Genomic DNA, 23,961 nt, shown 5'->3' on the forward strand with positions numbered 1-23,961 from the left:
AGATAGTATGTACAATAGATAAGTCTGTCCAACAAGAATACATACAAAAGAAAGAGACTGATTACATGAAATAAAACTAGTGATGGATTACAGTGCAGTCACCAATACCAGCATTGTAAAGGGTTTGAAATCAACGACTGGATTTTTAACAAGAGGCAGAGTTTGCACATGGCTAGCCACAAGGACTGTACTTTACATAAATACTTTACAAATGGTGACACAGTAATTACAGTACTGGGAAATGGCTACTATCTATCTGCTTTGCATTTCACAGGCTAAATAGAAATTTCATGCATATTGAACACACTTGTGTTAGTTCAATTCATTTTTTCAATATCCTTTTATCAGGTAACAATAATATAGATTCTGAATTGCTATTCATGTTATATCACGAGTTACATTTTTAATAAAAGGAGACTTTACTTGAAGTATATGCAGTGTTTGCATAATCCGTGGAGAAAATTGTCCTCTAGGAATTTATAATTTGCTTGTTTTTTACATTTTTTTTATATATTCCGTAGATTGATGGGTTTTTAGTCTACTTATATAGATACAAAAACATTTTCTGCGATTGCATGTTTGTTCCTTTAGAGAGCAGACTTCTTTAGACTTCACAGTATATTGTCATATACTTTGCAAACAGGTTTGTGATTTATCCGCAGTTTAAAATTTTCATTTCAATTCCTCTTTGAGGTGGTACATTTCCAATTTCTGTTGTGATGCAGATTATGCAAATTTTCTTGACAAAGAGTGTTCAGCTGACAGCACCTTCTGCATTAAATCCAAAGGACTGTGTATTTCTACTCTCATGGATGGCTACTGATTACTCACTCTGGGGGGACTAATAGGGAGATTCCCACTGGGCATTCCCCGTTGGTGCATTTGAGTATGATACTGAAGCACTGTTATGTCCCCATCAGTGTAATGCATCTGATTCATTTACCGACAAGCTGCCAAGATCTGCTAAGATGCCACAGGACCTCAGGATACAATTAAAGCCCTTTTTTTGATTAAGCTCCTTTCAGTTCCTGATATCCATGTGGGCTTCACCTCAAGTCAACCAAAACATTAAAGCAGTCTGGAGACAGGCAGCACGCTCCTGTTCTGCTGGGTAGGGCTGCACCTCCAGCAGTCACTGGGGATGGGATTCATTCGCCCTCAATCCCTGCTTTCAGGGTAGGGCCTGTGGAAGGGTCACAGATTTGTCACATACCTACCAGATCTCCTTGTGCAAACTATTATTTTCCACACAGTGGGCTTGTAGATCTACAGTCCCTGAGGTTTTACTAAAAAATAAAAATAAATAAATAAATAAAAAAGAAGTCCATGAAAAGAGACGAACAAAAACAAACTCTCAGTGAATCTAAGCAGTTGGTCACTTTCAAAAATAATCCTTTTCAGAATGTAATTTGAATATTCCCAGGACTATCATGCAAGCCCTTTTTATGACGAGTGATAGAAATGTTCCAACGTTGCTACAGTTGTGCTGAACTGCTGCAATGGGATTCTGTAGTGAAACTGACATGGGACAGCATTGCAGTTTTGACAGCGTGCTCTATTATCAATAGCTGTTTTGAGATGCTGCCATGGGCCCTGTAAATGATATAAATCAGGATATGAACAAAAGAGCATTACTTTGCCATGACTCTTCAACCTGAAACATCGTCATTTTCTGTATTTTGGCCCAGGCAAGAACTCACTTTTGCAGCAATTTTGCAGGCAGCTTCTCTGGCTGGAGCTTCTGTGATGCTGCCCTGCAAAGCAAGCATATGGGCAGCAGAAACTGACCTTTCAGATGTTGCTCAAATTGTTACCTCTTCAAGCCAAAGGCAAAACTCCCAGTCACGACTGCTGAGTCAAGTTTTAGGGCAAAATTTCATTTTTAGGGCAAATTTAATTTTTAAATTTATTAAATTTATTTACTGCTTTTACTCCTGCTGATTTCTATTACATCTTGAAATCAAATAGATGCCTAAGACCTCTCTGTATGGCACATCAAGCTAATTAGATAGCTTTAAAATCTGACTTATTTTCAAGCAGAAAAATATTCAAGGTTGATTCTGTATTTTCCCCTTCTATACTGAAAATCTACACAAATATCCCCTTCAAATGAATGCTTACCTAATTGCAGAAGTTACCAAATGTTTCTGTTTTGGACAACGATACCTTTCCAATACGTATATTTTTTTCTTGTAGAATGAAAGCTACATTTCCCCATCAGCTCTATTGTTGTCACTCTGTAAGAGATTTATCCTGAGCGAGTTTATCCCTGAGTGCTGTGCCCCTCCTGGCATGTTCAGGTTAGTGCAAATGTTCTTTGTGCTGGCTTCAGTTGTAACAGCGTACAGCATGTGCTGCAGCAGTATACATATTTAAACAAGCTGTTCCTTTACAAGCACATGTTCAAAAGATTTTATCTAATCAAATTTTAAATAGGAAATTACTTGTCTGACTTCACATCAGAAAGCTATTCCCCTCCCTGCTGCTCCAGATTGGATTATTAGGACCTCTCTGCTGAACGGTCAGCAGCATGCCTGAGTTGCCAGTCTTAATTCTGGGCTATAAATATCAGATAATGATCTATTACTTGGCAGCTTCAATACTGCAATGGCAAACTCTCCCTAATTTCTTTCATTTGAGACGAATGCCAAACAGTTTTGAAAGCTGAGAATTCCTAAGGTTCTCTGTGTGAATAATGGATAAGCCTTAGGCATAGACGATATGAAATTTCACCCCCAAAGCAACTGATTTCAGTGCACTACTTTCTAGGGATTCAAAGGACATTTCAGTCCTCATCCTGATGTAATCCTAGGTATCCTTGAATTAACTGCTATCTGTGGACAACAGTTCAACGGTAAATGGGCTATAACTGGGATTCTGAGAATGTTTGATTGATTTTTGCAGCTAAATTGAATGGTTTGATATCAGACTACTGCATCTTACCCCTTCTGGGGAACGCTGCTACTGAGATAGCTCACTTGTGTATGTTCTGCATGAGCAAATCATGCATGGATCAAAAATACAGATAACCTCAGAACACACTAAAATAGAAACATTAAATTTTAAAGGTTTAAATCTTGCTCAACAACATTAATTTGTTATCTTGACAGAAGCGTATATATAGAAGATGAACAGACTCTAATGTGATGCAAGATACCTCACATACCCCCCAAAATCCTCTAAATTTCAAAATAGTATTTAATAAAATTCAAAGTTTGGTTGGCTCCTTATGTCACTTTATTTCAGAAATATGTTCAAGTTGGCTTGACAAACTACTAGAAATTCAGAGAAGAGCAAGCACAAATAGGGGGGCTGAGAGACTGATTAAAGAAAGACTCAACAATGCTAGAACAACTGCATAGAACCCTAAGGACAAGAAGACAAGGGCTGAAATCTCTAATTGTGACATTAAGGAATATTAACTAGAGATAGAAATGTAATTCAGGAAAGAGAAAAACTTCTGAAAGGAATAAGCATGAGGGACAATTAACTGAGGGAAATGGAGAAACTAGACCAAAAGCATTATAAGAGGCGCTGTAAGATACTGTATCCAGCTGGCTTTTCCATCACTGACAACTACATCAAAGAGTCCTTAGTAACCCATAGTCTAGAGCGGGCATGTCCAACCCATGGCCTGTAGCTGCTTGTCACCCAGCCCATCCTGCAGGCATCCCCCGCCCCACACCACCAGGGCAGCAGCTCTTCCCCACTGAGTGGCCTGGCTCTGGGCACACACCCATCACTCAGCAGCTACCAAACACTGGAAGGAAGTTTAGAAAGTTGGGATAGACGAGCTGTGATTCTGTGATTGTGTGCGTGATTAGCATGGAGCTGGAACCAGGATACCGGGAGGGCGCAGAGCAGTGCTGACTCAAGTTATGGCAAATAATTGCATGCATTTTGATACATTGGCTGAATGCAGTCCTGCAAACAGCAAAAAAACATGCACTCTTGTTTTCCATGCTGATAAAGGAATCTGAGAATAATATTCAAGATTCCTGAAAAATTCATGTAACGTTTTTGGTATATTTTCAACTCAATTTTCAGTCGACACAAATACAGTACCTACAAATTTTCAAATGAAACATAGAGTTGCAATTCAACCAAAAAAAATTATCCCGTCTCTTCACCAGGCTTTTATAAGAATTCTTACAAGAGAAAAACATCCCTCGCTTCACAATCACATCTTATGTCATCACTTTTTGGTAGTGTGTACGTTTGTAAGCAACTGCTTTCAAGGATGAAGCACAGGACGAGTAAAATTTCATCAGAAATCTCTGACAGACACTTTGAGAGCACACTAAGAATTCCAACCACTGCCATCAAACCAGGGCAATTCATCATTTCCACAAAAACAAGGTCAAAAGACCCAGTAGTTTTACAGGCTTTTTAAAATGTTTTAATTACACACACACACAAAATAAGTTTTGTTACTTAATTTACACTAACCGCATTATATGTTTCATGGGGGCTGCTCTGAAAGTAATGCCTCCTATTTTATGATATAAGCCCATGATGTCAGAGACAGATGTTGGTAGATGGCAGCAGAGGCTGAACATTCCCACAAATATTCTGTTACATTTTGCAGCTGTGCAACAGGTGGCAGAAAAAGGGCAGTCTGACAGAACAGCATCTGATGTGAAAGTGTGTATGAAGCAAAGGTGTGTCACTGAACTCCCTCGTGGAAAAAATAGCACCCACTGACATTCATCAACACCTGCTGAACGTTTACAGAGAGCAAATAGTAGATGTGAGCACAGTGAGGGCTGGGTGGTGTGTTTCATCAGTAGTGACAGCAGCAGTGGGTCATTTTTGCTGGGGCAGATTTGTATGAGTGTGGCATGCAGCTTTTGTTCACTGCTGGTGAAATGCACAGCTGATGGTGGTGACTATCTTGCTCTGTCAAACAGTGTTACTATGCTCTTTGTATCTGTTGCAGTTTCATTTGAATAGGAGGCATTACTTTCTGTGCAATCTATGTACAAGCAACAATTTCTTTTCACTCCATGTAGCCCGGGCAAGCCAAGAGGTTGGACACCCATGATTTACAGGCTTCACCTTGTTTGCTCAGAATCACACTCCAGGATGTTGTATAGAAACAATTAAGTTTCTAACTTCACTGTTCTGCAATGCATACAATGCATACTCAGTTCCTGGGCTTAAGGTTGGCAGATGGCATTACAGTCTCCTTGAATCTGCACAAAACCCAGATATTCCTCTGAAAGGTGTCAGCTGTCCTGCCCATCCTGAAAAGTGTTAAATTTCAAGGAAATGCTGCTTAACTACTCCGAGGACAGACAGGCAGAAAATAAATACCCTTAAATCCATGAGACTGGAGACCACTGAGGGATAAATCAGATGCAAAATCACCTACTGAGGAACAATGTTTCTAATCTTTGAGCTCTTTTCGAGGAAGGTATTTAATGATGTGCAAGAACTTCAGCTGGTTTAAGTTACTATAAGTACCTTGATCTCAAGTCAGGCAGATCTAGCCCTATAAATCCACAATCCAGTTCATATGTCACATACTTCAGCTTGAAGTTCTGTTCTTCTTACACTAAATTGAATACAGAGAGCACAGCACTTTCGCACTGAATTAAACTATACTTTCTTTCAGGGTATTGTTTTGACCCTAAATTTAATCAGCTGGTACATTGCGATGGCATATCTGTTGGCTTCAGGAACCACAGCGCTCTAAGGTGTATTATTAAACCTTAAAATGGACAATCAGGAATAGAAAACCTCTAAATGTAGACCTGATGCATTCCAGGCATTTTCTCCTGGAAAGCAAAGACAAAATACCCCCAAGACACATTAGTCTAAAGACAGGGAGGGAGGAAAAAACAAAGCAAAGCTATTCTTTTCCTCTTTTAAAGGAGCAGCAACCTCTTAGCTTTGTTCATGAATCATGCAAGGAGGCAAGGTGGCAGCAGGGAGAAACAGAACCTCTTCATTCCTCAGTGACTTTCAGTTCTGCTACCACTGTCAAACACCTTTGTTCTTTGCCTTTCACATGTACGCAACGAGAGATGACAGGCTTTTTGAGTGACTTTAAGGTTGTGGTAAATTGTAACCTTACCTTAACTAACCTGGAATAATCTGCCTTTGGAATAAAACGAGGTCATAGGTTTGCCTTTACTGTCCACCTTTCTTGGAGAAAAGTGATGTTTTTTAAGCTCCGGAGATCCTCATGTTACTTCTCAAACACACTGCTTCTCACAGCTAGGGCTCTGGATATTACTAAAACCCTGAAACGAAGTCTGATAAATACCTCAAAACAAGGAGCAAGGTTTTAACGGCACAGCCGCTCACTTCGTGCAGGTCCTCAGGCTCCTGCTTCTGCTGATGAGGAGGAAAGGCCTGGCAGGCACAACGCCTGGTGCTGCACTGATGCTGCCATCACTTAGCTGTTATCAGCTGAGCATTCCCTTGTGTGGGATGAAGACTAATTTGCAGGTGAAAAGCATTTTCCTTAGGCTTGCAGGATTTGCGCTTTTTTTTTTTTTTTTACTTATAGCATAATGGAATTAACATTTTAAACAGTGCTGCCATTAAGTTATATGAGTTATCTATTTTGAAGTAATTTGAAGGACCTTTCCTTGTTAACTCCTCTTAATTAATTTTGACTTTATGGCATTTTGGGAGCAAACTGGCTTAGCCTTCACATTTATCCCATCAGTACTTGGCATGACAGGATATTACAGCTCTTAAATGAATTTCTTGTCAGGAGGATCTAAATCACACAACTGAGGAGACTTAACTGAGGAGGGTAGTTTTCACTTCCCAGTTAGCTTGGCCTCTAATCTCTGGGTGCCACACTGATGCTTGCAGATGACTGCCACAGGGGTAGGCATGACCTGCGTGGGGTCAAAGTCTCTGCCTGAAGACTGCTCTTGACCTGCAGCAGGAAGGGTGCTCTGCTTCATGTGATCAGAAAGGCTATTTTTCTCGGGAGCTTATCTTTCTCATAGTGCTAGTCATAGAATCACTCAGGTTGGAAAAAGACCTTTAAGATCAAGTCCAACCGCAACCTGACCACACTACCCCACCTCTAACAGCCCTCCGCTAAATCATGTCCCTGAGCACCACATCCAAATGGTTTTAAACACATCCAGAAATGGTGACTCAACCACCTCCCTGGGGAGCTCATCCCAGTGCTTAACAACCCTTTCTGAAAATAAGTTTTTCCTGATATGCAACTTAAACTTATCCTGGAGCAACTTGAGGCCACTTCCCCTTGCCATGTCACCTGTGAGAAGAGACCAACCCCTCTCGCTGCAGTCACCTTTCAGATATTGGAAGAGAGCGATGGGATCTCCCCTCAGCCTCCTCTTCCCCCGACTAAACAGCCCCAGTTCCTTCAGTCTCTCCCTATAGGGTACATTCTCCAAGCCACATACCAAATCATCTCTTTTCATTCATGCTCTTCATAGTCTGCCTATGCTGTTCCAGTTTGGGGCTGCTCAGTACTGTAATGTTTCTGTTTGTAAAAGTTGATTTTATGAGAAATACCCATGAGCAGCAATTCAGTGGAAAATCGCATCTGTGAGTTTCCAGTTTAGGGTTGTTTTCAAATCACATCTCAGAAGAGTACGCACACATTCATTTGCTGCCGTGGAAAGTAACCAGACAAAATTCTGCTGTCCAAGTCAGCAAAAAGTGTTGAGCTGTAGCAATTTCATTCACTGGATACAGATCACTGGCAATATTTTTAATAGGTTGGTAAAAGCCCGTTACCCATCAATGATCTACAGCAGTCTCTGATGACTGGTTACACAGAACTACAGTAAACAGGTAAGCCCCGAACATCTTTATCTTGATCTCTCTAATGTTTAATTACTCCGTATGGAATAGAGCAATGGAAGAACTAAAATGTTGTTACCTTTTAATTTTGCCTATGAACTGCTGAAATGATCAAAAATCTGCTGTGATTTACATATCCCAAAACACATTTTTGTCTCTTTGAAGGTGCCAAAGGCAGTACCGAAGTTGTTCCCAGTCACAGAGCTGGCACACAGCCTGTCATTCCTCTAGCTGGCATTCTGATTATCAATAAAAAAAAAAACTGCTACAGGGGAAATGTTTATCCAGCCACGCACAAAGTGATTTATACACCTTGGCAAAAACTCCTGTCTTGTATGGACCCAAGCTCACCATGGTTCTAGGAGTAAAAATCCGAAGGAACAGAATTCCCTTTCACTTACAGCTCAAACTGTCATGTAAGTGTTGAGGATGAATTAAGAATGATTATACTTTTCTTCTCATATGCATTTCAGTTTAAATGATACCATGCAATGAAGGAGGCTAAAGTGACACACAATACTTCATCTCAGCCAGTAGATTATAAAATATTTAAGAAAGAATTGGGATAGAGAAGTGGGGAAACCTTTTTCTCCCCTCCAAATGCTCTCTCATCCTATCCCCATCTCCAAACTCCTCTCTCTGCTGCATTATCGTCCTATTTGCACAGGATAGAGCTGCTCAGAATGTCAGCGCCACCCACAGAAATGCTAAGCAAAGTCTGCCCAATAGGTAACTGCGACAGCACCACAAGTTCAAAGCAACTCATCTCATCCCCAGATTCTATCCACTTCCATCAGCACCAACTGAAACCCACACTTTTTACACTGACTATCCATACTACTTTGGTCTTCCTTGTTCCCACGCCTCTTTCCAAACTATGCCTTTGAACACAACTCCAAGTCAGAACTCTGCAGCTGTCAGGTTCCTCTGTTGCCCCAGGAATGCCCAATGCATCTCACAGGGTTTGCATACTCGGCAGAAGACAGAGGCCCGTCTCTACCAGCCCAAACGATAAAGTTCAGGATCCACTGAGTTACCTAAAAGATCAATCTTACATGACAGCTTAAATTGTTACTATGCTGTTTTATAGATGTAATGAGGCATTAACACTAAAAGCAATACAGGGTTTTATAGGCTATTTAAAACAGAACTGGAGATAAAATACCCTGCACAACAAAGGATATAAGGAAACGGCTACACACAGCCGTGGGCCAGGGACAAGGCATGATGGAGAAATTTCTCCAGGCTCGGAGACGGATACTAAAAATATATTTCACATATTTCCGAGAGCTAAGATAATCTGCAAAGAAAGAGAGGTTGTATAGCAACGAGAACTTCATGAGCATGGCTGACTGCCAGCAGATATTATGATCTCACAATATTGATGTTTTGTACTAATAATTACAAATTCAGCAGCTTTACAATTACTTATTTGGATAAATACAAGTGTAAGTGCATCCCGTAACATCATGAATGGAAATAAAGCACGATTAAAAGTGACAGCTCATATGCTAACATTGATTCCTAGACAAGACAGAGAAATAGGAAGAATGAGAGCACAACCAAGAGTAAAATAATCTTGATACTCAAAAAGAAAAACACCAAAACACTAAACTACCAAACCAACAGATAATGAAAACATTCATAAGCAGCGAGGAAAAATATATTAACTTCCCTAACTGTTGAGACTAGATATACATCAGAAGATATGAAGAAATAAAAAAGTTTATTTGTCTGCACTTAAAAAGATACTCTGGATCAAAAACCCAGTGCTTCCCTTATGCCCTGAAGATGAAATATACAAGCAGGACAATCTCTTCAGGTATTCTGTTTAGCAGTTGGACAGATGAATACAACAGGAAAGATACTACAACAAAGGTACAACGACTGAAGGAGTGGCGCAATAGAGAGGTGCTATAAAGGAAGGGAAGATTACTTACCTGTATCAGAAGATTCCAGGTTCACAGGAGAAAGCTTCACTAAAGAAAGATCTCCAGAAAGAGATCCTGCTGTAGCGGCAGTCAGCCCTCAAATGAGGTCTGACAGAGGTGCAGCCAGGCTGCACCCCTTCCTGTCACACAGGTAAATTGCCTTCACCTGTGCTCCCAGGGCTGACCAGGTCTTTTCTCCAGGTGCTCAATAAGCAGCTCAGGACGGAACTCAGCACTTCCCATACATCTGCCTAGAGCAGAAAGATGCAGTAATGCTGTGTATTGCCTCAACAACCATGAATAAAGCTGGGGGTTGGAGCCATGTTTTAGATTGAACGTGCTGGTGAACTAAACGTGGTGTAGATTGAATGCTGAAATTGAGAATGATGGTAGTTCCTGTATGTCAGGCATTTGGCTTTGCCTACTCTGCTCCATTGGGATTGGGCCCAAGGACAGTCCAAAAGAGATGTTCTCCTTAACCTGTGCTGTTTGGATGCCTTACCAGTGTGAAGACAGTTGTGGTCTCACACTTGCTAAATGCCTTCTGACTTTCCATCATGTTATTTCAGGCTTATCTAGACAGAAGTTTGGGTTAATTTTTGTCTTAATTTTTGTTTTTCAGCATGGAAGTCTTGGGGTTCTCACTAAACAAGGTCCCTGCCTGTGGACCAACATTATTGGACCTTCTAAACCTTATTTAATCGAAAACCACCCGATGACTTCTCTGAAGAGAGATCTATTGTTGGCAGTCACTGTTTGGATCAGACTTCTTAACAACATACAGCTGTACAGCTGTGCAGCACAGCTGGGAGTGGGAAATCCCTGCAGGGACTTCCTTCCCACTTCTTACTGATCAGACTGAAGCATTTATTTTCCTTTTCACTAAAGAGAGGAGAAGTATGGTACAACATGAATCTGTTGCTGCTGCACCTTTTGATGATCTGCAGGATGCTAATCCCTCCCCTAGTAAACAGTGCAGCAGCTTGATCCTGCATTGTGCTGAGCCTTGCACACTGCTGAGCATCCTGCACAGTCCTATTTGAGAATAGGCCCTCACATCATTCTGTGAGTTCTTTTGTGATTGATCTTCACATCAGACCATGCTTACACGATCACACACTCAGACCAAGCCTCTGCTTTGCACTTCTGCCCAGAAACCTGCATGACTAAAGTGATCCAAACTGCACAGCTACTTCAACATCTATGTTCAGGATTTGTTCTTCTTAACTCTCTTCTAACAAAGCTTTGTTCAAAGATGATTAACAGATGCTGTCATTAAAAAGTTGCCACTTTCCAACAAGCACATGGATCTGCTTGAAATCTAATGTTTCTCCAGCCTTCCCCAAGAAGGGACAGTTGTGATAACTGGTAAGGCCTGACAGAGCTTGACGTGCTCAAGTACCTCCTACCCCACCTAACGTGTTGAAAGGCTGCTGGCTTCTGGAGAGGGTGCCTCTCTTGTCTGTATGAAATCAATCGCATAAGCACATATGATACAGGATAGATAATGCAGCCCACTATGATTACAAGTGGCGATTTTTTTAGATAATTATGATTTTGTCTAGGAAAGTTTTATTGGTAAAAAAAGCAAAAAAAAGCATTAAATAATATGCACAGAAGTGTAGACATTAAACAAGGAACTGAAACACAGACTTTAACATCCATTGTAAGGTGCGCTGAATATAGAGTGTGCGCACAGCAAACAGTGCACACCAAATAGGGACAGGGATCACACTGAGCACCTGGCTGGCACACAGCCACTCCACCTGGTGCACATTGAAGTTCCAAACCTAGAAGACAGACTCCCTCTTAGTAGCTGGAAAAAGCAAACTGTAGAGATGGCAACATACCCTGTCCAGAGGGATCTTTCAGTAGTTCTGAAGAGATGTTTTGGTGATGGCAGCCTTGCTGTTGGCAAAACTGCCAACTTCTTGTCAAAAGGATTTTTTTTCTCAGGAAGGTGGGAAGGAACTGTTCAGTATGTTTTCAGAAACTATTTTAAATGATTCTGAATCTTTTGCTGTGCTTAAAGCAGAACTCAACACATAAATTGTAAGTCTCATTTTTGTATAGGTTTCAAAGAAATTATAGATGTAGGAAATTTGCACTGGATTCTGAGTCCAGTATTTCTGAATTTGATAATTGTTTTCCTTCTTTTCCGTTTTCCACGAACTTGTTAAAAACATCGTTGCTCTGGCAAAAAGCCTATGTTTTGAAAGGATTTTTATTCCCTTCTTATTCCTTTTGTTCCAGCATGTGACTCCAAGTTACAGCATTCACTGATGAGATGGTGGCACTGCGCAGCTCCAAGACCGCTGCAGTCAGTAAGAATATTCCCACTGACTTTTCTGAGCTTCACATCAGGGTTTTATTTGGGATTTAGCTTTAGCCTCAACTCACGTCTCAATTTACTGTGCATTTAAAGTGAACACAGAATAGCCAGTGTTGGCATGTTCCGCTTCTACAGAACAAGTCAGATGAACTGACAGCTTTTAAGTTTAGGAAACATAACAAATTCACAGGATATACAATGAGAAACATCATCTTACAGACATGCAGCAAGAGGAAATGCAACTAATCCAATCCAGTGTTTATTTCTTTAACATTCTATTAAAGCAAAGAAGTTCTATAATGAGATTACTCCATTTTATCTCTTAATTGTATCCAGATATGCCAAACGTATTTACTGCTAGTGGCTTGTACACTGTATAGCATTTTAGAGCTAATTATGAAACAGAAGTACTATTGCTGCACAATGAAATATTCTTACTGTTATGAATCAATACTATTTTCTACAATTAATTGTGATTTCTTTTTTAATTGGATATAAACCCTACTAAACTATGAAACAGATATTTGTATAAATATAATTCTTTTAAATCCAGGATGATATCAACATAGAATGTTTTATTTAAAGAGATTGCCAGCAAAAAGGAAAAAAGAGACATTACGCATTTCCTTTATTTACCATTATTAAAACCAGCAGCAAGCCTAGTCTTGAAAGCTTTCAGGTTTTATTTTTGAACATCTGAAATCTACCATTGTGCATAAACATGCACACCCATCCTCCCCAAGCAGTGTATTTATAGTTTAATTGTTCATTAAAGAGTGCTTAGCACCTGGCTATTGTTTGTATCATACCACATAGAGAGGAAAGCACATTATTTATAGTATTTACACTCACAGATCTCTAGGGGCTGAAATACTTAGCAATCTTTTAATTGCTCATATATAAAACACAACCAAAAATGAAAAAAAAAAAAAAAAAGCTAAGCAAATAGTTTTAAAATAACATTGCACCAAAGCTCTTCTGTTCAAAAATATGGGTGAATAGGCAGTGAGAATCCCAACCTGATCTGTTACTCACAGCTACTTAAAAATGTTAAGAATCATATCTATGTAATAATACCTCATTTACCTTGATTATATAGCCCAACAACATATACCATATTGTAGGTATTTATAACCTGGTACTGTAAAAAAAACTGACACTCTGCACATATTTCAGAATACACGCTTAAGCTCAGTTTTCCTGAACAAATACTCATACCAGGAACAACCAAATTCCTGAATGCAGCCAACATCAAATCTAGTTTGTGAGTCCTACATGAGTATGGGATACTTTCTTTCACTCTACTTAGTGGTAAAAAGATAAGCTGCAGGCATGTGTTTATCTGTGCTGCATGAAATAGCAGCTTAAAGCTCACCTGCGTTTTATCTCACCTTAATGAGCACTGTGTTTCAACACACATTATTCAACACATGTTATGCTCGTATTTCACATATTTGTTCATTCAAATGAAAATACATTTACATAAGTTATCAATAATTAATACAATTACACTTTGATGACCTGATATGAATCAGAACTTCCAGATAAGACATATAAGTAATTTCAACTGTTTAGAAAAAAACACTGCACTTCTTGATGATTTATTACAGTAAGAAATTACCTATTAAATTGCCAGTATTTTGGTGGAAGTTAGATTGTGATGCTGATTCCAAGCTTGATGACATATCAGTCAAGTACTTACCAGAATAAATATTGCAGAATACATATCTGAGGCTATCGCAACATTTTATACCAGGATAATCTTTATCCAGCTGCTCAATACCACTAAAACAGTACTTCAGGTATTTTTACAAGAACATATACTTTCAGCAAAATTCTCTGTGGATCATCCTTCAGTATAATTACGCAATCAATCAACATCTATGTTAACACTTAGTGCAGTCTACACGGGCATTAATATTCTATTTATTTGAAGTGCCCACAGGAACTAGGAAAGATTTTCCAGTATTTCTATGATCCAGACAGATCCTTGCAGAGATTTTTCACTCTCAATTTAAGTCTCTTATCTGCAGGACAAGTGTTAAATTGTTCTGCATTACTACCTGTACCATTCTAGTTCTACTGCAGTTGTTCATGTATTACGATTCAAATTCTTTGAATTCAATAGGAATTTGTCAGTAACTCAAGCACTGCAAACCTTAGCTCTGTCCACCTAACTGTGACACATAGGAATTTCTAAACTCTGTATGTGTCCACAGAAAATGCACTTACCTGCTGTGTGAATCCTGTCACCAGATCCTTGGCAGCCATCCTCATCATCACAGTCCCCGCTTGTCTCCAACTCTTCACTTCTTCCTCCCCCACTGCCAGGATCTCGGGAAGACCATCTTTCCAGTTTTAATTTTGCTTTCTCGGCATCCAGCTAAAATGAAAGAGCAAAGAATCAAAAGCTCCTGCTTCTAGTGACCAAGCTGGATTGCTGGGTTTACAAAGCAACAAGCATGTTCACATTCTCTCCAGAACTGCTACTCACATCATAGATTGATTCTAGCAGTACTGTATTTTTGTATTTTTGGAGTAAAAGACTACACCATCAAAATATATCCACCACAGAGGACCCCCAACACTTACCGTCCAACTTTTGATTGTAAACACCACATCAGCTTTGTGTTAGCTCTGCCCCATGGCATGACAAGGTACGGTTAAAACCTGTTACTCCTGTTACACCAGTATATCTTAACCAAACGAGAAAGACTTTGTAGCACTGTTTGAAGCTGGTCAGAACTGCCCAATAGCCTCTATCACACACATTTCTCGTAAAAGAGAAAAGTGCTGTAGATACATTTGAGACTTTGTGATCCGTTTTAGCCCAGAGAAATGTGATTATCTCTGGTGCTGAGGGAAACACATTATAAAATGTATTTCCTTTGAAGGTTCAAGCAGATTTCACACTAAAAAGGAGATGGGCTGTGAGCTGCAGGAACTGGAGCATAGACTAACACAATTGGGCTGGATGGATGGCAGCGAATGCAGCCATTTCTCTGCAATGGGAAGATCTTTGGGGTATTCTTGTTGTTCTTCAGATGCCTTGAGCTGCCATCCTCCACTCCGGGGATGATAAGTGCTTGGAGAACTTGTAGAGCATGGCAGAGACCCTGATCTACAGACACCAACTTCTTTATGGCAGAACTGAGGATTTTTTTCACCCTTTCACTGAAAAGATCTGTTTGCTCACTCTGAAGATGCAAATCACTTTGCACTGCAGTGGGAAGATCAGTAAGTGAGAGGATAGGGTATGGATTTCAGTGGGAAAGAGCATCAGAGACTGTTTAATTGTTACTGCATGCCTGTTTTTTTAAAAAACAAGTTGACTAATGCTGAGCCTTGCTATTCATTGGTATCTTGACTGATGTCATGACTACACAAAACAATATTTTGTTAAACAATGAGAAAAATTTGCCTACGAGGGAGAAAGGTAACTCAGTTCTTTCACAGATTTCTCATGTCCTCATTGTATTAGAGAACAGTCATTCATTCTTAGTTACAATCTTTCACAATGAAAAGAAATGGCTAAGTGGTGAATGGAACAGATGTAATATTTAATGAAGGTTTTTAATGATTGCTTGCCAGTAGAGCAGAAATGTTTATTGCCTGTTAAGGCAATCTTCTTCTCAAAAATTTTACTTCACTCAGTGTTCACGGGTCAATCTGACCCCTGACCAAAACAAGTAAATACTTGAACCAAGTGTGTACCACTTCTGCAAAAAGACCGAGAAAAGCTCAGCTTTCCAACACGGCGCACCTGCAGCACTTCACATACTTCCGTGTTCTTAAGGCCTGCACAACAAAAAGAGATTAAACACAGTTGAGATCTGCATCTCCCCTTTGCTATTCAAAGTTGACCCAGATCTTCCTTGGCTTGCCACTATGGAGGCAGGCCAAATTAGACAGAACTCTGATGCAGAAGCACAATATCACAGCTCAAAACCAGCTCCAATGCAACCTACTTACCTTTCCCCCTCTTACAGCACTTCCCAAATCTTTTCAATGATTTTTCCATCAACAACTTTTGGATCTATGATTACCATTAACCAAGAACAACAAACCAGAGCCCAACTTTGTGCACACATACTGGCTTATACATAAATAAACACATTCCAGGAGGTGAAGCAGTGTGAGTTAGGAACATTTGTCCCTTGACAACTGCCCCATGATGTTAGTGAGAGCACTGATTCAGTGTGACAGCTAAGCATATACTAGCCTTTCTCCTTTTCTTTTCTTCATAGAATCAGAGACACCCTTCTCAAAGCCCTGAGATTGCACTGAGACAGCACAGGCTGTGTCAGGATCAAATAGGGTGCTGATGCTAAGAAAAATCATAATAGAAAGATGTCCTTTACATTTTTTTCAGCTCTACAAGGTCTGGAAGATGACCGTGGACAGGGAATGTCCTTAATACACACTCTAACACTGCTATCCATGTTCAAGGCCTCTTCAGAGGCAGCCATGACCTGCTGAAACATGCCAACAAATCTTCAAGGGGAGAGAGAAGCCCCTAGAGCTTCCAGACTGCCCCAGAGGGCCACAGAGCACACAGCAATCCCTTCCCCAGATTAGAAGGCAGACAGCAGTGACTGGAATCAATGATGGCACTTACATTTTTAAGAGCTATTCTTAAGCTATATTTTGCTGACTTACACTCTGTCTGCTGATGCGTAATGCAATCCAACCATCTCTGGCAACTCTGCTCAGTAGTTCCAGCCTGGGAGCGACCTACGTTGAGGCTGAGAATTGATGCTTTGATTGAACAACTGCAATGGATTTCAGGCTGTGCACTGCAGCTTGTGTCTTCACCTTCACAATGCAGAAGGTATTTGCTGCTCAAGATTCCAGAAGATACTGCAGTCCTAACAGCTTAAAATCTAAATCTTCAAGTTTTTGGCATATTTGAAAGACAGTCCTGCTTACCCATGAAAAGCTCGTGTAAATAGCTTAGCAAAATTTCCACAGCCCAACTGAAAACTAGTTTGAATCAGAATTTTTCCAAACTGTAAGCTTTTGGATCAGGTTCATAAGACTCTAAAGAGTTTCTGAGAAACTTTACAGTCTTTCTGTGGAAAAGATTTAGTATCTGTTTCAGCTCTGAGTCAGACAGAGATTATACATATTATACATTATATAATTATACATATGCATTTTATTTACCCCAGCAAAGGCCGCTAGCTTAAGTAAAAAAAGAACACAACTTTTTACTGACATGGTATCATGGAGAAGAAAGAAGTCCTATGAGAGTGGTCCCCTATTAATACCTAATGGTGTAGCACAGGTATTCCTGATCATCTAAAGAGACTTCACAGACTTCTGAGAGGATGTGAACTCACAGAATCATAAAATCTTTTGAGTTGGAAGTGACCACTACAATGCCAACAAGTTCAACTCCCCTGCAATGAACAGGGACACCCACTGCTCTATCAGGTGCTCAGAGCCTTATCCTGTCTGACTTTGATTACCTCCAGGGATGGGGTACCCACCATATCTCTGGGCAGCCTGTGCCAGTGCCTCATGGCCCTTATTATAAAAATCTTCCTTCAAAAATCCAATCTAAATCTCCTCTCTTTTAAAAGTCTGACCATTTAACCTTTTCCCTTTCCACAACAGACCCTGCTAAAGAGTCTGTCCCCTTCTTTCCTGTCGCTCCCCTTTAGATACTGACAGGCTGCCCTCAGCTCTCCCCCTGCCTTCTCTTCTCCATCTGCACAGCCCCAGCTCTCTCAGCCTGTCCTGTAGGAGAGCTGTTCCATCCCTGGCTTCATTTGTGTGGCCCTCCTCTGGACGTGCTCCAACAGCTCCATGTCTCTCCTGTGCTGAGGACTCCACATCTGGACGCAGTGCTCCAGGTGAGGCCTCAGAACAGAGCAGAGGGGCAGGACCACCTCCCTGACCTGCTGGTTGCTCTTCTTTTGGTGCAGCCCAGGACACGATTGGCTTTCTGAGTTGTGAGGGCACATTGTTGGCTCTTGTCCAGCTGCCATCCACAAGTACAACCCAGGTCCTTTTCAGCAGGGCTGTGCTCTACTGTTGAACCTCATGAGGTTCACCTGGGCACACTGCTCAGCCTGCTTAGGTTCCTTTGGATGGCATCCCGTCCCTCAGGCGTCACTGCACCACTCAGCTAGCTGTCATCAGCAAAATTGCTGAGGCTGCACTCAATCCCACTGTCAATATAATTGATGAGGATATTAAAGAACATCAGTCCCAGTACTGCTGTAAGCTGTAGAGTAATATTAATTTTGTCAGAAGATAGATTTTAAAACTGTATTTTGCATCACAGTTTTAGGATTTTCAGGTCAGTGAATACGGCAGTGAAAATATAAGAGAACACACTTTTTGAATAAAATCACTTAAAAGCTGTGTGCTTGGAATATTCAGAGACAAATCCCATATAATAATAGTTTAATGAGGAACTTGTTGATTAGTTTTCTGCAGACATTTCAGTGGGAATCTTCTTCTTCTCTGAAAAGAGAGTTTTGAGTTAAAACCTAGCTTCCTTCCAGTTTTCATGTCAACACGTATATCTGACAGAAAGTGCTTATTATAAACTGAAGTTAGAAATTGCAAGCTAAGAAGCAGTCTTCTAAAATGTACTTCAATTACATAAACATGATTTGCAGAAACAAAGCACTTTGCTTGCTTCCACCCAAATAATGCACAAAGCCTAATCTTGAAAAGAGTCATAAATGACTCAGTCCTGTCATTCATTTCTTTATTCAAAAATAAAACCAAAAGTCCTTTCAAAAGCATTATTAGGTCATAAACGACTACAACTGAAATAGACAATGCTCCTTTGTTTTTCTCTTTCTATATACATTTTTTCTGAGGGACTGACACACTGCTTTAGGCATAAAGCTGCATTTTACTGGGGCCTTGTGACTGAGCAGATGTTCTGTCATTTCGCAAAACAAATACAACAGATTTGAGACATAACTGCCATATATGTGCTTTTTCCAAGAGGTCCTCTTTTTTGAGATAGCATTTATGGTTAATTTTCCTCCACATATGCTCTTTGCTTCCTTCTGAATGCATCTGGCAGTTGCTATTCTTCCTTCTTTACACGTTATCTAGCGTTCATATATTACAGCATAAATAAGCCAAATGAACTTATTTGTCTTAATCTTCTCTGACAGTTTCTTTGGTTTGTTTTTCCCGTTTTCATTTCAGAGAAATCCAGAAGCTCCAGCGCATTATTGCTTTCTAACTTCTTCTGACAGCAGTATAACTCAATGAGGTAGCTTCATGCAACTCCTGGATCCTTTTTTTAGCTGAAGATGGACAGTTAACCTTCTGGAAGAAATGACACCGCCAAGGTCTCCTTCTGCTTGATTTATTCAGGTTCATATAATAACCTTTACTTTAAAAAATCTTGCTTTACAAGTCACCTGTACGATATTAGAACAATTTAATTCAGCAGCTATGCATAATTCATGCAACATGGTCAAGGATTTACCATGGTTTTTGAATTGTATTCCCATCTCTCCTGACCAGACCTTTTCCACTTTGGGAATTGGACCAGTAGTGGTAGATGCCTTTGTTTTATGCTTTTCTCTTTTGCCTGAGTACCCTGTATTTATTTGCACTGAGATTTGTATTTCTCATTATGCCAATGCTGCTGGTGTGCAAATTGATGGGGAAGGCCCTGTTTGAGCACATGGAAACATGGAAAGCACAAGTGCCACATGGAAAGCACGAACGACACAAGTGTGCCCACAAAATGGGGACCAACAGCCCCCATACCTCCTCTGCCCCAGGGTATCTCCATTCTAGTTTCTGGTTTAAGTCATTCAATGAAGAACATGCAGAATGATGAGTGCAATTCTGTGTACTTCAACTCTCAACCAAATCCACTTCATAAGGAGAATGACACACATATTTCTAATGTGTTTTACCTCCTGTTTTTCCCTTTCTACTTCATTCCAGAAGTCTTTCCTTCAAAATATATCAATTATTTCACTAACTCTCCTACTGTGCTTTCAAGCAGCTTCAGTATTAGCTGTATTACCTTTGGGAAGGCCAGGACTTGCTTTTCGACTTTATTCATCTTTCCCAAGCTGATGCAATTGGTGCTTTTATTTGCTTTGCTCTGTCATTCCCACACCCTCCCTCCCCAACAATTACAGCACTGAAATGCTATTTTCTGAAATTGCACCTGAATTCCTACAAGGCAAATACCTTCCTAGCATTTCTGTGGAAATGCCTCTGGAAGACGTTTCTGTGCAATCATTCCTCTATTTTTTACATGAAACTTTTTCTCACAGACTTTTTCAGACTCACCTTCTTTATACTGCAGTTACAGCTCCTAGTTTAGATTTCTAATACCTTCCCTGGAAGGTATTAATTGTGAATTATGTAAACTAAGCACAAATAAAAAAAGGCTTATTCTAGTTAATGATCTCTTTTAACCAAGCACATCAGCTGTTTAAAGTGCATTAAGACATTTTGTTTTGAATTCAGTAAGGCAGGTCAAGGAAGCAAGCAGATATCAGATATCCCTCCTTTACATTTTACCTCACTTTGTGAAAATCAGTTCATTTTTGGTATTATGTAACACACCAAAGAAGCCCCTACTCACCCATTGCTTGGTGTGCCTAATACATACATCTGGGTTAGCCCCTGCCAAAGGCACTCCCTTCACTTTTAGGTAGTTAGTGTAGTCTTCTCCAAAAATGAACTTTGCTTTTTGAATTGCAGTATAGTCTGAAAATAGAGCATATAGCTAATGAAACTCTCATTACATTGAGACTTCCTGCATCTTGTTGAAGTTAAAGGCAATTGTAACAAAAGTCTAAGATAAACAATGCCATTATTGGTGAAGAGTATGCAGCAGCTGCATCGAGACAGTTCTTTGGCTCTGCCAAACAGTTCATTTTTGGGAAAGGGGCTTTTTGACACTAAATCTTCAAAGGGCTGTTAGGAGTGCCAGTGCCAAAAGCAGTTGTTGCCCTCTGTGAAAAAACTATGAGCTACAACATCTCTAGACACAGATGTGGAGAGTGGCATCCATGCACATATTAGATGGATGACTGTGATATCACAAGCTGGAGCTGCACTTATTCTTTGTAATAATTGTAATACTGCTTTAGGACTGGAATGTGCAATTCTCTGCAAGGGCAAGAAGCTAGGAGATGAACAACCCGTTTCTCAGCAGCACCAAGATAGCAAGGCACCAAGTCAGACATATCAAGAGTCATCACCCGTGCTCTCACAAATGGTCCTGTTCTGCATTACCTCATACATCATTTCTCCATTTTCGGAAGAAGAGAGTTTCAAGTGCGTTGACTTCACAGAAGGGCTAAAGAAATGACCAAAATTCAAAAAAAAAAAAAAAAAGAAAAGAGAGAGACTTCTCTGAATGGTTGACTGGGATAATCTGATTGCTGACTATGAATATATTTAATGTTTCCCTTAAATGTGGAGAGATCTCTGAGAATACAACTAACATAGAAATATAAAGATGAGAAGCAAACTTTTTATATGTCAGATAATCACTGTGCAAGCACTCTACCAAGAGAAAGATGGGGACAAAAACCCTCAAGTATTTGCAAGATTTGGCTGAATAAAACTGAAAAGTTGCCTAGGGTGTCAGTGAGCTGCATGTGATTTCAGCAGGTCTCTTCCAGGCTTCTATTCTATGTCTCTATGCTCTGCTAGTTTCTAATATTAGAAAATTGATTTATAAAATCAAAATCACAAACCAGAACGTCTCCTATTAGCCATTTTAGTTATTTCCTTGCTTGTCTGATTTCTGTATGGGCAGATTATGTCTACCTATCAAATGACATCCATTCTTTCCTCTAGACTAAGAATGAAGCATCTCAGCTGTGCTTGAAGACAAAACGTGGCTCAAAAAATGTGTTATTTTTTTGCTGGGGTTTTGCATGGTTTGCAAACACACTGTTTGACTAGGAGTTCCAACTCATCAGGTTTTAGATATCTAATAATAGCCAAGAATCTCCTGTCTGATCAGACTTGAGAATGAGGAAATGAGACGTGCCTGCAATCAGGAGGCTGGATGCACTCCATCAGTCGTTGAATGGCATCCTTCTGACAAGCTGTGTGTTTTCATGAGTTAAGTAAGTAAACAGTGGCTGCTCTACATCATCAAAAGAACAGAGCTAACCTTTCTCCTTGCTTTGTACTGAGACAGCAATTACTCTATTTGCTGAAGGAAATTTTCATGACATGCTCCAGTGCATGTTAATTCTGTTTCATGTTCTTGGATAATTATCTGCTTTCAAGCTTATGTTGGTGAAGATCATTTTCATAGTATGAGAAATTTGACATTTCACTGGAAAGACTTGTGAACATCAGTCTCTCATTATTTGGAAGTGCTCAATGGACTCAGGCTCTGCATTTGATGTTTCATGTTAAAACATGACAGAAGCCGTGCTCTGTTTAGTCTCCTCTACTCTAAATCCCAGCAACCAAGCACTGAAATACAATGTGGAATAAAATATAGAAAACATGTTAAGAACATGAATAACAACACTTGTCATTCCTTTAAGATGTACTGATGCTGGCAGCTAAATCATAAATTATTCGTTATTCAAGCTAACAGTTCTACCACCACTGGAACCCAAAGGAAAACATGTAAACAATCACGCTGCCTCACTGCCATCGGACTTCTCTGAAATCCCATCACATTTCTAAAGTTGCTATACTATTCTGAAGGTGACACGTATGTACAGAAGAAGAAAACAGAGCAGCCTGTGCTGCTATGAACCAGTGAGCTGAATGCAGTGAGTTGTTCCAATTGATTTTGCGTGAAGAGCCAACCCAGACTGTTTCATTTGGGAAAGCCGGGTGCTTTAATGAAACAAACAATTTCATGTTGCATGAATTTAACAATAAAGGATTCCCTCTTTCCAGATCCCATGGTAACATGTGAGGATGTATGACTGAATGCTTTTGCTAAGTCATTTCTATTTAAAAAGGGAAGAAGAGATTGGGATGAATATACCTGAAACCAGAAGGTATTTGAACCACGAAGGTTCTCTGATGTCTCAGCAAAGACTGAATTCACAGTACAGTCTTTTCACCAGACTGTCCTCTGCTCATGGAATTAAAAATCTGTTGCATTTAGATAAAATTAGCTCAGGATTAAAAATATATAGAAAGAGTTGTAAGCCTGACAGACAGGGACACACTAGAGCACAACTGTGTAAGCTGTGCTTGTTTATGAAACCAGGTTAAAATCCAGTGTATGGGCAAATGGACAGCTCTGGCAGATCATTGGTAACATTTCAGGAGGGCAGGAATGGTTCTTTTGTCTTTCTCATCACAGGTTTAAATACTACACAAGCGTGTAAAAGGCACACTAAATAGAAAAAGGTCAATGCATTGGTCTTTGTGGGCTATCAGCTTCTCCTTTTGCCTTCTCAAAAGGTTCTAACAAGATAATCTGACCAAGAGATCAAAAGCTCTCATGGTGCACTGAAAAAAATGCATTCTACCTGCACTGTACCTATAATTCAGGACTGGGAACTGGTCCACATTTACCTGACATGTAAGTGGCTTTGAAACTTTCTCTGCATATCTTATTCAAACTGTATAAAGGAACTGCCATTTCCAGGCAGAGGGCTGAGATTTTCAGAATAGAGCCTAGAGCTGTGCTACAAGCATCGTACTGCGGAAATCATTTCAGCAGTTTCAGTACATGCATGAAACACTCGTCTGTCCTGCTGTTTTACACTTAGAACTTTACTTGTTGTTCCAGAATGTTTTCAAGTGACTAAATTCACACCTAATCAATTAGAATAATTTTCACTAAAGTCTCTACCCTGAAATTTCTGAAGTTTTTCAGGTAATAAAAACTTTTTTTGTTGTTTAATTAAAATTAAATCAAACATTCTCTATTTCTCTCTTGAACTGCTCTGTAGA

The 23,961-nt window shown here is 39.9% G+C and overlaps 1 protein-coding gene across 1 annotated transcript in view; it reads right to left on the reverse strand.

Moving 5' to 3' along the window:
• The window catches only part of LOC122187645 (glypican-5-like), a 370,735-nt gene that overhangs the window by 81,605 nt on the left and 265,169 nt on the right, over positions 1 to 23,961 (reverse strand). The window contains exon 8 of the mRNA XM_042885359.1: positions 14,299 to 14,449. Within this exon, the coding sequence (XP_042741293.1) occupies positions 14,299 to 14,449 (151 nt within the window). The remainder of the gene's footprint in view (positions 1 to 14,298; positions 14,450 to 23,961) is intronic.

The sequence above is a fragment of the Lagopus leucura genome, unplaced genomic scaffold, assembly GCF_019238085.1.
Source record: "Lagopus leucura isolate 7727_CA_CO unplaced genomic scaffold, USGS_WTPT01 Super-Scaffold_100049, whole genome shotgun sequence".
NCBI lineage: Eukaryota > Metazoa > Chordata > Aves > Galliformes > Phasianidae > Lagopus > Lagopus leucura.